This window comes from Plectropomus leopardus, chromosome 10, assembly GCF_008729295.1.
Source record: "Plectropomus leopardus isolate mb chromosome 10, YSFRI_Pleo_2.0, whole genome shotgun sequence".
NCBI classification, from domain to species: Eukaryota; Metazoa; Chordata; class Actinopteri; order Perciformes; family Serranidae; genus Plectropomus; species Plectropomus leopardus.
Window position 1 is genome coordinate 4967690 of NC_056472.1, and position 13672 is coordinate 4981361.

General features: G+C 40.3%; 1 protein-coding gene across 3 annotated transcripts in view; it reads right to left on the minus strand.

The window, feature by feature from the left end:
- Positions 1–13672, minus strand: part of glsb (glutaminase b) — a 49464-nt gene that overhangs the window by 13044 nt on the left and 22748 nt on the right. For 2 of the 3 annotated variants that reach the window (XM_042494527.1, XM_042494526.1), the window contains exons 8-14: positions 12917–12949; positions 11430–11488; positions 9210–9276; positions 8767–8817; positions 8013–8189; positions 6426–6557; positions 4854–4946 (exon numbers count right to left, since the gene is read on the minus strand). In XM_042494527.1, the coding sequence (XP_042350461.1) occupies positions 4854–4946; positions 6426–6557; positions 8013–8189; positions 8767–8817; positions 9210–9276; positions 11430–11488; positions 12917–12949 (612 nt within the window). Of the gene's footprint in view, positions 1–328; positions 4190–4853; positions 4947–6425; positions 6558–8012; positions 8190–8766; positions 8818–9209; positions 9277–11429; positions 11489–12916; positions 12950–13672 lie in introns of those variants that run through there. The other variant, XM_042494528.1, reaches the window with a different exon arrangement.

The window sequence follows — 13672 nt, forward strand, 5'->3', positions numbered from 1 at the left end:
CTAAAAGGGTTTTGTGGTCAAAATAAAGCAACTTTGTCACTGGGAGCCACTTACTCCAGTGAGAGCTGCTCAGTGGTGCATGAAGTAAAAAATACTGCATGTCTGCAGTCTGAAAATACCTGGTTCTTCTGCATTGCACACTTCCACCGGTGGAGCAGCTAGAATGGTGAACAAATTACTTAGTCTAGCAGCTCTTTTAGACTTTCCAAATGTTGAATCTTGATAGTGGAATGACTCACACTGCAGAGGTTTTCAAACTCACAAAAATGTAAGCACTGATTTATAGATGTCTTTTTCCAAATGTAAGTCAATGGGAAAAAGTTTTTCTGGGCCCCATGGCATCACGTGACAGACCCGGACAGTGTAATTCCACTTTTGGCCACTATATAAAATTTGCTTCAAAGCCTGGAGCACATCCTGGGGGCTTCTGTCACAGGTTCTACGTAATTGGTTGATCAGCAAATAAGCGTTGCCCCTAGCTCGGTAATGTTAGCTCTCACAGCACCTGGGTGACGTACAGTGCAGAGAGGTTGAGGAGACTGGAGGCTGGGCCACGGTAAAGTTTTCACATGCTAAAGCCGCCGGCCTGCGGTCTGACAACAAAGCCAACAGAAAATAAAATAAATGTCAAGGCATTTTCATCATTAAAATTTTACCACTTCAAAATGGATAAAAGATGCAATGCTATGCCCACTGAGTCAGTGGGGCGCCAGACTTAAAGGATAAGCTTTTTTGTTTTTATGTCTTTTTTTCCTCTTAAAAATTAACCAGTTAATTACCTTTAAAAAGCAGAATTAACCAAAACTTACATCCCAAATTTACAGTCTCATATAAAAGTAAAATCTCTCAATCATCACTTATGATCCACTGGAAGTGTGTGTTGGTGTCTGTATCTGCAGAGACATTGCTCTCTACCTGTATTTTCTTATTTTGCTGTTTTTGGGAAGTTACTGGGCAGCGACCTTTGGACAGTGGTGTGTGGCCTCCAGCCAGTAACAGTGAGCAGGATGTGAGAGCGAGACTTCATCAAAATGATCAGAGCAAGAAGAGCATTTGAGTTGTGTCGGAGGGGCCGGCTTTGGATGTTGTGTGTGTTTACACACTGAAACCAACAAATCCTTCTCATTCTGCCTTTACAGGCTATATGACAACTCAGACGCATGGAGGCTACGAGGGGCTTTAACTTGAGGTTGCAGCAATAAACACACGCCACCCTTCTGCCTGTGTCACATTGAGTATACTCACTAACCTTGACCAACATGGCAGCCAGCCACACACACACATCTAAACTCAACAGCAGCTCAGAATGATGCAACTGGTCCAGGTGAATAAGGACAATCAAGAGAAGCAAAAGTCCCCATGAGCAGAAATGAAATCAGCATGTTGTTTTAGCCATCTCACCTCTCTCCTGAGCAAGCCTCTTTTTCCACACCCACATTGTCATCTGAAAAATCAGCCTCAACTGGCTCAGGTGAAAACACCAACAGGTTCAAGTCAATTTGAAGTCCTTTTTCTCTTTACATTATGTCATCATTTCAGAGCCATGTTTCTCAGCTGTCAAGTCATGGTCTTTTTTGCACATTATTTTTTAAAAGATATAAAGGGAGGCAGACATGCTATAATTCAAAGTCATTAAAATGAAAGTTAACCATCAAGAGTAATTACAGCTAATGAAGTGTCTACAATAGAGGGCTCCAGGGAACCTCATTTCACAAATGTCTGCAATTATTCCACTTCAGACATCTGTAAGTGAGTGTAATGTCTTTTAGCATTTAACCATCTACAGAGAAATGGTAGAGGTTCTTGTAAGTTGTGCAGAAAAAAATCTACTTAGGAAATAAACTTCCAAAGAGGATCAGAGACTAACTGTGTGTAATCAGCTCTGTGGCTCCTCGACTGTGTCCTGACCAGAAGGCTGAGAAACTCATCATGACAGTAGCTCAGACGAGCTTTCAGTTTTGGGGTTGATTTTTCCTTTCAAGGTCAAACATGAAGATTGAAAAAGCAAAATACCTGCATATTTAAATCCCTTCAGAATTCACAGCTAATTTTTTAAGAAGCTACATCATAACACTGCTGCACTCCAGCCCAGGCATTCACAGCCGACTCCTTTGACCTAAAACTCTCCATCAATGATCTATTTTCATCGTATTACGGCACTTCTAGCATCTGTATTGATGTGCTACAATCACCAGAGTCTAAGGCCTCAGTGTGCGCCACAGTAAGCAATCGTCACTGGAAAGTAGTCTGAATGTAGAGTTTAAGACTGTTGGTCTGCAGCTCTGAGCTAAAGCTCTACACATGCAAAAACACTCATACACATATCTTTTGGTTAAAATAAAACTGAATTTCAAATCAACCCTTAGCTTACATTTTTGTCATAGAAACATATTGCAATAAAGGGGGTGAGATGAAACAAGCTCACAGCCTGTTTACTGTACACCAGATCCTACACACACACACACACACACACACACACACACACTGGGGCAAGAAGCAGGAGGAAGCTTAAGCTGAAAAAACACTGCTGCTGTGGCGCCATGTCGTATGACGCTAGTCGAGTGCCGCCTGTAGCAACAACAGTTGCATCGCTCTGCAGCTCATCAAAGACCCAACTACTTTTACTAAAAGATCTGAAGCCATTAGCTTAAAATCATGTGTGGACACCCGCTGATAAAATTTGATTAATCACCTGAATCTCCAGAGCTATGGCTCACCAGGCAATATCAGTTCTGCTACTATCTTTGTAATGATGGGATTGTGGGTCACGCATTAGTCAACCTCAACAACTACTAATGCTGTTCTCACGTGATCCTCTGAAATATTGTACTTCCCAGTTGCACACAGTTGTAATTACGACATAGTGGCATTCAAGTGCACTTGTCAGAAATAAAGCTACAAACATGGACACTAGAAGTAAAGACGTTGTTTTTTTGTAGCTGATGTTTTAGCAAAAGCAAGCAGCACAGAGCTCCCTTGTGCTTTGGCGAAGGAACAAAGCACATGGAATTCACATCAAGAATGTTGCTGACTTTTTAATTTGTTTATTTATAAGCTTATATGCTTAGCAAACTAGCTTTATGTTGTCTCAGTGAATAAGGGCTTAAGGTGTTGCAGAGGTAATTGCAACATAAATCAGCTGCTTTAAAGAGCAAGTTTAAAATGCTTGCAAATACTTGCCTGGTATGCTTTAAAGTTAAAAATTTGCTTGCTAATACGTACAGCTAATAGATGCATATACTAAGATGTGCAACTACTTAAAGTAAATAATAGCTACTAGGAACAAAAAAGGACATAAGTAATGTTTTTTACTGACAATTGTTGACACTGTTTGCATGCTTTCCGCCATCTGCTGCCCTGAAACATCCTGCAAACGTCACAGCTCAGCAACTCAGGTATAATCGAAATTTTCCACTTTCCCATTCACAATCATGACTTTGGAGGGTCGTTCATGTGCTTGTAACTCATAAATACAGAAAATCCATATTTACAAGGATGACATGAAGGCAGCATAATCTTCAACACACATTTGGGAAAGCAAAAGGTGAGAGTTTCTTTCTACATTCATGGTGAGGCGAGACGTAGTGCTGCTACGAAAGCCAGGACGTACAAGCAGGGAGTGAGTGAGGAAAAAGTGTGGGTTTTTTTTAGGAGCAGCGAGGGTGTGTTGCAGGGCGACATGTCCACAAGCACCAACGTACTCCTTGCCAAACACAGTGTGGGGTTGTAGATGGAATATAAGCGGGGCGGCTGTTTTGAAGCGCCGTTCAGCAGCGGTGTGTTTTGGCCTTTAGAGTTCATTTGAAATTCAGAGCAAAACTAACAAGCAGTAACTCTTCCCATTTTTCCATCACAAACAAAAACAACAGAAGCTTCCCAGCCACACAGTAACCGCTTCACAAGCAATAAATAATCCTCTACATAATTTAGATTTAAATATTCGAGGGTGAGGAGGTGGTGTCTTTGTGAGAGGTGGGGAGAGAGATCAGCCGAGGTGGTGGGGGTGTGGGAGATCGGTGGGTCCCCCCCCCCCCCGCAATTTTCACTTGGCGACATTGTCCATTCTATAAACTACAGTGGTGGAGCTGTCCTGGTGCGACTCAGTGGGGGACACCTTTTTCCAAAGAGGGGCTTTCAGAGCTAGCTCTTGCTGGAGGCTCTCGTAATCCATGGGTCCGAAGGAGAATTGCTGTTTCAATTGACACGGATAACAAATTAGTCTTGCTGTCTGGCTCCTTCTGTGTGTGTGTGTATGCGTGTGTTGAGTGTGTTAAGTGGCATGTGGTTTGTGGGAACTTCTTTTGAAAAACCAGAGCCAAAAGCAGCTAATTTAACATTTCAAAGGTGAAACTGAACAGGTTTGACTCTAGTTTTTCTTTGGTGTGAGCCTCCATGTGTTTTTGTCATACTTTTGTTACCGTTGCACCACAGTCCTTGGTATAAAAAAAATGCGTGTCGTTTGGCTGCTTATGTCCATTGTGTAGCCAAATGGAAAAATATCAAGTGACCAAACTAGAAGGAAATACTCAGTATGCCAGAAAACACCTGCAGGCATCTCCACAAGAATGCAGAGAGACAGGGCACCCAAAGATAGAAGAAGAAAGGCAATGAGGTCCTTTTTTTCTCTTTTTTTTGAAATCACACGTGTCTTTTCACTTTGGTTGTACTACATGTGCATTATGGAGATTAACATGTTAGCCGTTGGCCACAAAACAGCCGATGCAGAATGCTGAATGCTGAAATCTGACCTACAGTGACCTCAGCATCAGCCGCATTCTTGGAGAGGTGTTCTGGTCAGTGTGTGGAAAAATGAGTGCCGTTGTTCCTCACAACGTGATGCTGTGTGTCCTTACCCGCTGGTCCCCTCCTTCTCTGCGAGGGTCGTGCTTCTTGGCAAAGTGTCTCAAGTTGTCGTAGTTGTGAAAGTTGAAAAGCTCCACAAGGTCCTGGAAGGAAAAGACAGATACGACGGAAGGTTCAATATACCGATTAACTCTCCACTGTTCAATGTGACATGTCATTCTGATGTCTGAAAGCTGAGAAGTCAATTATTTCAGTGGTGAATGTGTTGAAAAATAAGCACAAGAGTTTGATTCCTACAAAAAAGGTAATCTGTTTACAGAGGCGGATTCTTGCATGCAGTGTTTACTGAGATCCATATCTGGGTTTGGCCTCTAGGCGATCATTTATGAAGTATGACTTACTTATTAACAGGTTCAGTGACTCTTAAGTATGTCAGCCAAGTTGAACTAGTAACTCAAGGACAGTGTTGAACAAGTGTCTGCATGTTTAAGTGCTGCTTTAGAAACAACCAAAATGCTCTATCTATCTATCTATCTATCTATCTATCTATCTATCTATCTCTCTCTCTCTCTCTCTCTCTCTCTCACACTTTACACAGGTTAAGTTAAAGATTAAGGACTGTTTAATGCATACAATAGATTTCTTTCTATCAAATTTTGATCACATTTTTGTTGCTTTGGGATGGTCACAATGAAAGGCTGCTCTAAAATGTGCAATTTGATCACACTCCACAATAACACAGACGTTACAAATTTGGAGGGAGCGTGCTATTGGCATACTGACTGCAGAAATGTCCACCAGAGCTGTTGCCCGAGAACTGAATGTTCATTTCACTACCACGAGACATCTTCAATGTTGCTGTTGCAGCTTCTTCACCTGCAAGATTGTCTGAGATCAGCCACCTGAACAGCTGATGCAACAACTGGCTTGAACAACTGAAGAATTTCTGCACAAGCTCATCTGCCTGCCTGGATGTTGACCCGACAGCAGTTTGTCATCGTAACCAGCTTGAGTGGTTGTGGGGCCAGTTGAATGTGCTTAAAATTCACAGAAATGATATTGGAGAAAGCTTACGTCGGTGGAGTGCATAAAAAAGTCTAAGATCTTTAACTTAAACCTGTGAAAAATGGGGAAAAAAGGGAATTAAAACAAAACTGTTGCATTTAAAATTTTTATTGAGGGTATTTACTATGTTACTGACTAATCTAAAAAAACATATTACCAGAATTAAAATTGTTATTGAACCTTTAGGAATTGCATGAGATGACATATTTTTTTAGATTTACTTCAATGCTGAAGTGAGTGTGTGTGTCTGTGTGTATTATGTACATTATGTATTAAGACATTTGACTGCTCTGAGTGATTCTGTCATTTGACAGTAACACCTGTTGTATACAAGTTATGCCCTGTGCCATTGCTTTGTCGTTAATGTGTGTTATGTTTGTGCTGCTTACTATTTGATCTCCGTTTTATTTACTTTTTTTTTTTTTTTTTTTTTTTTTTAGCCCTTATATTAAAAAAAAGCTTAACTGCTGTTTATTTCTCTGTGGCTTTTTGCATGTATTCTAAGTACACACTGCAGGCATCACTGATGTGCTCTTGTGTTGCCAGACATTACGTACCGTGCAAAACTGTATTCCTCTGACTGAGTTGCCCAGCTTGTCTAGTGGTGGTGACCAGCACATAATACCCATCACGTTTGGTACGACCAGCAGGATCCCTCCCGATACTCCAGACTTGGCTGGCAGACCGACCTACAGCAGGGAGAACAGTTACATAAGAGATGATCGGCTGTGTGTGTCTACAGTAGCAACAGCGTGATGCTGAAAATGGAAAGTCAGCAAAGAACAAGTCAACATGGCTTCAATAATTCATCAGTTAGAGAGATGTGTCCACTGTTGTGTCTGCGATATTACACTGCAGAATCTGAGGAAAATGTATGGCTGGGAATTGTTTATTTCTTTGTTCCTTATCTTTATTTGGGTTTAAAATAAAGGAGGCATTTTGGATGAGCTCAGTATTTCTACTTGTCCTTTTTTTTATCAGTTAATAAGTGGAGATTATTTTCAAACGCACCTTATATGAATTCAAACAGAAAACGCTCCAAGGAAAGATCAGTGAAGAGTGGATTTTCACTTTGGTGCTGTCAATACTAAATGCGTCAAATCACCAGAAGACGAAAAATATTTTCACACATTGCTGCTTCTCTCTACATTTTTCTGCCACCAGGACGTGTCTCATTAAAATGTGACAACCTTTCGCACTAACACCTCAGCTCAGACAGACCAAGTGATATGACAGCTACGCTTTTTAGCGGCTAAGGTGTTTCGTCTCTTCATACAAGAATTATATGCCTGTATCAGGACTTCATCAATTTAAAATATGAGAAAACATCATTCACTGTATTCACTCAACTAAGATTAAAAAAAAAAACATTCCTCTGAAAAACCTGTTTTTTTGGTTCCAACTAAGAACCAACTTTTCTGGCTCTGAACCAATTGATTTTTGGTCAAAATGCTTGGAATGGTTCAAAGTTAGGTGTGTTAACCACAACGGAGCTGGTTCCATGTTGATGGAAAAGGCTCATAATGTCATGGGCAACTGGGTGATCCTCAGTAGAAGCTCTGGTTTGGCTGCTGTCCCCATTACATTTTGTTCTGAGGTCATCCAAGCTACATGTCAATCTGGATATCTAGAAGAGCATCTATTTCACTCACCATTTAAAAATGTATTGCTCAATATATGTGTAAGTCTTAATGCTCTATTGTACTTCTGTATGGGTTCATTTCAAACTAAAGATTAACTAAATTGGATTGTCTAAAAAGAGTGTCAATGTCCTAAGTCAATTGTTCACACAACTGTATAAAACAAGGGAATCAATGCAGTAAGAAAGAGAAGCAGCTGACAGGATCACATTTCACTGAAGTTGTACTTTGTATGACTTCATGGGACAAATTAATAACTGAACGAGTAATAGATGTTTCATTCAATTTGACATCAAAGCGCTTCATCTGGGGGATGTTGTTCAGCGTACTCCACAATTGCAATAATAATAATAACTGAGAAACTGTAACAAAGTTGCATGTTGTTGACTAGTAAAAAAAGTAAAAAAAATTTACGCATAAACGGCCTTTCAGTGAGAAAAGTACTTTAGGAGTTCACTTGACCCACTACCCCTGCTATTCTTGTGATCTGTGCCTTTTACTTACGTGGAAAGCAAACTGTCCTGAGAAGTCGTACATGCCACAGGAGTGCATCAGACTCAAGGTGTTCCTCACCGCCTCGGGGCTCAGCACACGCTCGCCTGTGATTGGGCAGATGCCGCCGTTAGCCAGGGTGGCTGCCATGACACTGGCGCTCTCGCAGGTCACCTCAATGGAACAAAGCTGGAGGTTCACACAAAGGACAAAGTGTATCATTTCTCTATCACAATTTTCCTTCCAGTCAACACAGAATGTCCTCATGTGTCATGCTGCACCAAATATAATCATGGCGGTCGAGAAACGGGAGAGCAGAAATGAGACAGTTAAGCGTGACATAGTGGGATGGTGAAAACGATAGCGCAGTGATGGCAGAGTTGACAAAAGCAGTAAATACTAGAATTACCGCCTCCCGGTTGTATGCCTTTTAGAAAAAAAGAGCAATGTCATTCATCCCTTTTTCTGAGCCAAGACACTATAAGAAAGATTGAAGCTGTTCTGGAGGTTAATCTTAATAAAGACACTTCATGTTGCCTTTCCCTTTCATTTGCCACACATCTGTATAGTGAAGAGGCTACATGTAGCATAGCTGTTATATAGCAGTTACACAGAGGGAGAAGCAGAAAGTGGATCTGACCAGAATGAAATCAAGTGTGAGAGAAAACCAGGAAAGCAATATTCTGTATACATTACAAAATGAAGAGCAGAAACTGGTACAGAAATAAAAAATAAATAAATACAAAAAAATCAATACTAAACGTACTTGAAAGTAGAAGTCCAGTACAGATGTCATGTCTGTCCCCTCTGGGAAACACTGCAGAAAAACACAGAGGTTAAAACAAGTGGAGCACAAAGATGAGCCTTCATCAGCTACAGTACATTCACATGTTGCTGCTTTTTCAGTTAAAGCCACATTTGTTTTATTGAACCCCTGCTTTGGTTAAAGATAGATAGGTCTAATAAAGGTTTATTACTTATACTAAACAGAAACATGTTCACTAAAAGGACAATTATGTTCAACAGAGGAATACAAAAATGCAGATTTATTTTCATTGGGCCTCTGCCAGCAACTTCCTCCTCCCTTTACTTTCATTTTGTTTTATCCTTAACGTTACAGCTTTTCAGCTTTGCAGGGCAGAGAAAAATCTACAGAGAGACGATGAAAAACAATGCCAACACTGCGTTATGTCTCATCCAAGGTCAAACCTTTTTTTCTTTCAGGTAGTAGCCGATGGCAAAGTTCCTGTCTCCTGACTCACGCTCTGACTGGAATCTGTCACACAAAGAGCAGAGCACGCCCATTACATAAAGGAAGGAAATATTTGCACTTGTGTGTGTGTGTGTGTGTGTGTGTGTGTGTGTGTGTGTGTGTGTGTGTGTGTGCGTGTGTGTGCGTGCGTGTGCGTGTGTGTGTGTGTGTGTGTGTTTGCACTTGTGTGTTGGAATTCCACCCGCCTTCCCTTTATGTGTACAGTACAACCAGATCTGTCATGCCATCATGTGATGATACTGCAACATGAGCCCCGGCACTTGGTCTTTTTCCGGACACATTGTTGTAGCATGTGCTGTCATCATAAATCATGCCTTAAATAAATCTCACCTTTATGACACAGCTGCTAAATCCAAATCTAAATCCATCCCAATCAATCCTCCAAACTAAGTCCTGTTGTCTGAGTAACAAGGTCCAAAGTCCCTCTCATTATTAGCTTCTTATTAACAAACTTAGATGGCGTGGTACAGGCTTTAGTAAAACCTCTAATTGAGGGTGACCTAGATACAACTAAATGTCAAGTATGGCAACTTATTTAACAAGTTCAACTGCTTTCTGTTAGGCTGTACATCAGACGCAGACAAACATACAGACATTATGAAAAAATGGAACAGCTGGTGCCATTTGGGCCATTTCACTTCTTTGTATTAAAGTAGGTTTTTTATTAATTATTTTGTTAGTATATTAATTCATTTTTATTGGCTGACTTGTTGGACTGTGCAGACACAGGCTGCCAGTTTCATTCCTTTAACCTTTCAAAGGTTAACATTTTGATATTTGCGCAGATCCAAAAACTTATTTATGTCCAAGTCTTCCACAATGTTTAAAAGATGGTGTGTTTCCTTGCTACCAGAGATGTGGGCTTTTCTCTTGGGCATGTATCTCTACCTCACAGCCTTGCAAACTGTTGGTGAGTTGGTTTATGCACAACATGTCCATGACAACGCACAGAGCTGACTGAATATCACAGATTTATACTATTAACTACATACCGATGCAAAGATGGCAACTATTGATTCCAAAGGATTTGCTCTCTTCAGCTTCTGGGTTTACTTCAACACCATGGTAACTGAATATGTGCTGTGGCCCCGCCCACTCGGCTCATAGACCTAACACTGTGATGATGTCATCCATTTTTAAACGGCTTTTCTCGGCTATGAATATAAAGCCCACATGGCTGAAAAATTCGTCAAAGAAAGAATTGGAATTTGCCCTGTTTGCAATTTGCAATTTTTTTTTAAGATGTCTCTTTTTGAAAGTGGTCTATGGGAAAATATGCTTTTTCGGCCGAAACAGACTTTTTTGCTGCAATACGGTGAGTGGCCACCAGGAAAAAGCATGGAAGCATGGCTGAGCCGCTTTACTTGGGGCCTGATGAAAACAGGCCTGCACTCAGCTGTAAAAACCACAACTGAGATGCACATTCTGAATGCCCTGTACACATGCCCAAAGAGTGCTCCTTACAGCCGAATAATACCGGCATACTTCACCTAATAGGAAAACTACATTTGGAAAAAGGCTTCATTTAGAATATCGAAACAGAATATGGTGTATACATGATCCGTATCAAATTCAGAATATTTTCACGTTGAAACAATTATATGATGATAGTGCACGCGTAACTGTAGTCACTGATAGCTCCCCAACTGTCCTGGCTTTGTTGCATGTGTGAGGGTTGAACAACTTACACATTAATTATATTCTCGTTGGTAAGTGGAGTTTTGTGACATCTTAAAATTCCTGATCAGAAGTACTCACTGACAACACCCATGTGCGTGTGCAAGGCCTTTCATTTTACATTTGGGCAGCTTACAAGTGTTGGCAGTGAAAACACAACACTTTGGACTAGATTCAACCACAGTCACACGGGAGATAGTTTGGCCAGTCATTATTGTTCACGATGCTGATGATCCGCGTGGCATTTTGTTTTTGTGCCACACTAGCCACAGACTCAAGCTTCCAGATTTGGGTTTTTAAACCATCACTGAGCCAATTGGTTTTAGAGCACATTATCTAAGAGGTGATTAAAGACACCTGCTGTGATGTGTGACTGAGTTTCAACTCAAATCAAAGTTTGAATCCATTGAGTAAACAGAGTGTGCTATGTGTGGTGAGTGAAAGAAGAGAACTTAAACTCATGATTTAGAGGGACTTACGTGGCATTGCTGAAACCCACGTACTCGTTTCCTGCCATGTCTTTCAGAAAGTTCATGACCTGGAAGTACAGCAGAGGGACAAAACGGTCAACATGGTCTGAGGTTAGATTCTGCCATTGGTTACACATGTGCGAATAAACATATATCAAATTGTGACTTTAGAGTGCAAACATTTATTTTTTTCAGGGATCTTTCTTAAACTGTCTCACCATCTTTTAAGTTGATATGGCAAACTTGTTAACAACCAGTTGATTATTTCCACATCAGGCTGTTACAGAGCAACATTTGCATTTGGAGTTGTGTTTGTGTCCACCTGATGGATGGAAGTCCAACAGTCACTCTCTTTTACCTCCATTTTTGGTCTCCACCAACTTTTGAGGGAAATATTTGCCTTTTTGGTTGCTAAAGCTCCTTTATGTTCAGCAGCTATTCTCCAAGTGTGTCTGTCTGCTGTTTGGTGCTGAGCAGGTACTGTTAAGTGGCTTTTTCTCTGGGAAAAAATATGCCTGCTGCAGCCGAAAAAAAACCTCTCTGTGGTTGGGTCTCCATCCAAATGTAGCTCAAAATTTTAGTCAAAATTTTCAGATAATCAGCAAAAGAAATTGACAATGTGGTTGCTTCTTAATCTACTACTGCGACTACTGGAGTTTATTCATTAAGATAAACAGCAAGTGGTGCTAATACTCATGTGTGACTGCAAAAGAAAGGGCCGCAATGAGATGACATAATTTAAAAAAGCACCAGTCAAAACTAAAATGAAGGAAAACAGTGGATGTTTGATAAATTGAGAGCACAATAGACAATTAAAAGAGAGAGTTTTGAACAACTATTATTACAGCTGTGTGCTCTTAGTTTTAGAATCAGCCCTGTGTGATTACATAAGCTGTTAAAAGCCTCCAGAGATGATGAAAAGAGCCAATGCACTGAATTTGTCATGACTAGAAGTCCTCATTTATTCACTTACTGTGTTTCCAATGCACTTTTAGTATCACAATTAGTATTTATCAGTGCACCAACTTTTCCACGTACTAGCATACAAACTTTTTTAAGATACTTTGAGACCTTTTTTGAAGTTTTGGCATTTTCACTCAGGTTTTTTATGTGCAAACTAAAAAAGCACATGAAAAGTGGTGGATGGAAACACATCTTGTGAGGACCCCTTTCCACCAACATGGAACTGGTTTTATTCTACTTCCTGCACCTAATTTTCACCCATTCAGAACATTCTGACCAAAAATAGATTGATTCTAAACCATGGTTCTCAACTGGAACCAAAAATAGCAGTTTTCCTAGAACCTGAACTTTGACAACATCAATGGGTGTGTCATATTGTACAGGTTGGAGAGAAAAGATGGAGACGTCAAGTGACAAACTGTCAGTTGTCTCGTAAACAGGTGGTCTATGTTTGATTTTGGGGCAAAAACAAATATCTTTATAAACAGAACTGTGTGAAAGTTAGCTGAATACTTTGGACTAATAATACTTACATAATCAAATCTCTCTGCGTTGCTTGCACCTTGCTGTAGAGAAAACAAAAGAATAAGCAGTTAGTACAGTTCATTCACAGAGGGAGGCTGCAGAGGACAGGCATCAAAAGATATTATACTTAAATGGTAATGCTGACAACTTGAAACTACGGAATTAGAAAAGATGTGAATAGATTTTATTACAAACAAAATACAAAAATCACATAAGCTTTGCTAAGAATTATACAAGTAGATACAAAAATATTAATAAGATTGGCTTGCGAGTAGGTTACAAAGAGAGAAGTCTTTTGGAGTTAAAAAGGGAGATTTAGTAGACATGTGCATAACCAGAGCTTAGCCAGTTAGATAAAAACATGTCTCGCCATTACGCTACAATCTCACTTATTCATAACAAGGGATTTAATATTATTTCAAGTCTATGAGTAAAAGAGACAACTTTTCTGAATCGGGACCGGCCCTGACTGTGTGTGTTTCTACATGAGGTATATGTGGGTGTGTGCAGGCAAGTTTTTATTATGGGCTACTAAAATGCAGGTGTGCATTTGTGTGTATGCGTTTGAGGATGTGTATCTATTGTACGTGTCATGTGCAAAGAGACGGTCAAAACAGAGGAGAGGGAAGGAAAAGACGGAAAGAATGGTCTTCCTCTGAAAATATTCACAACTCAGTGGACATTTATCAAGCTCATTGATGCTGCCTATTCCACCAAAGAAAAACACAGCAAAAGAAAAATGGACACGCATGCACATTTAAAGT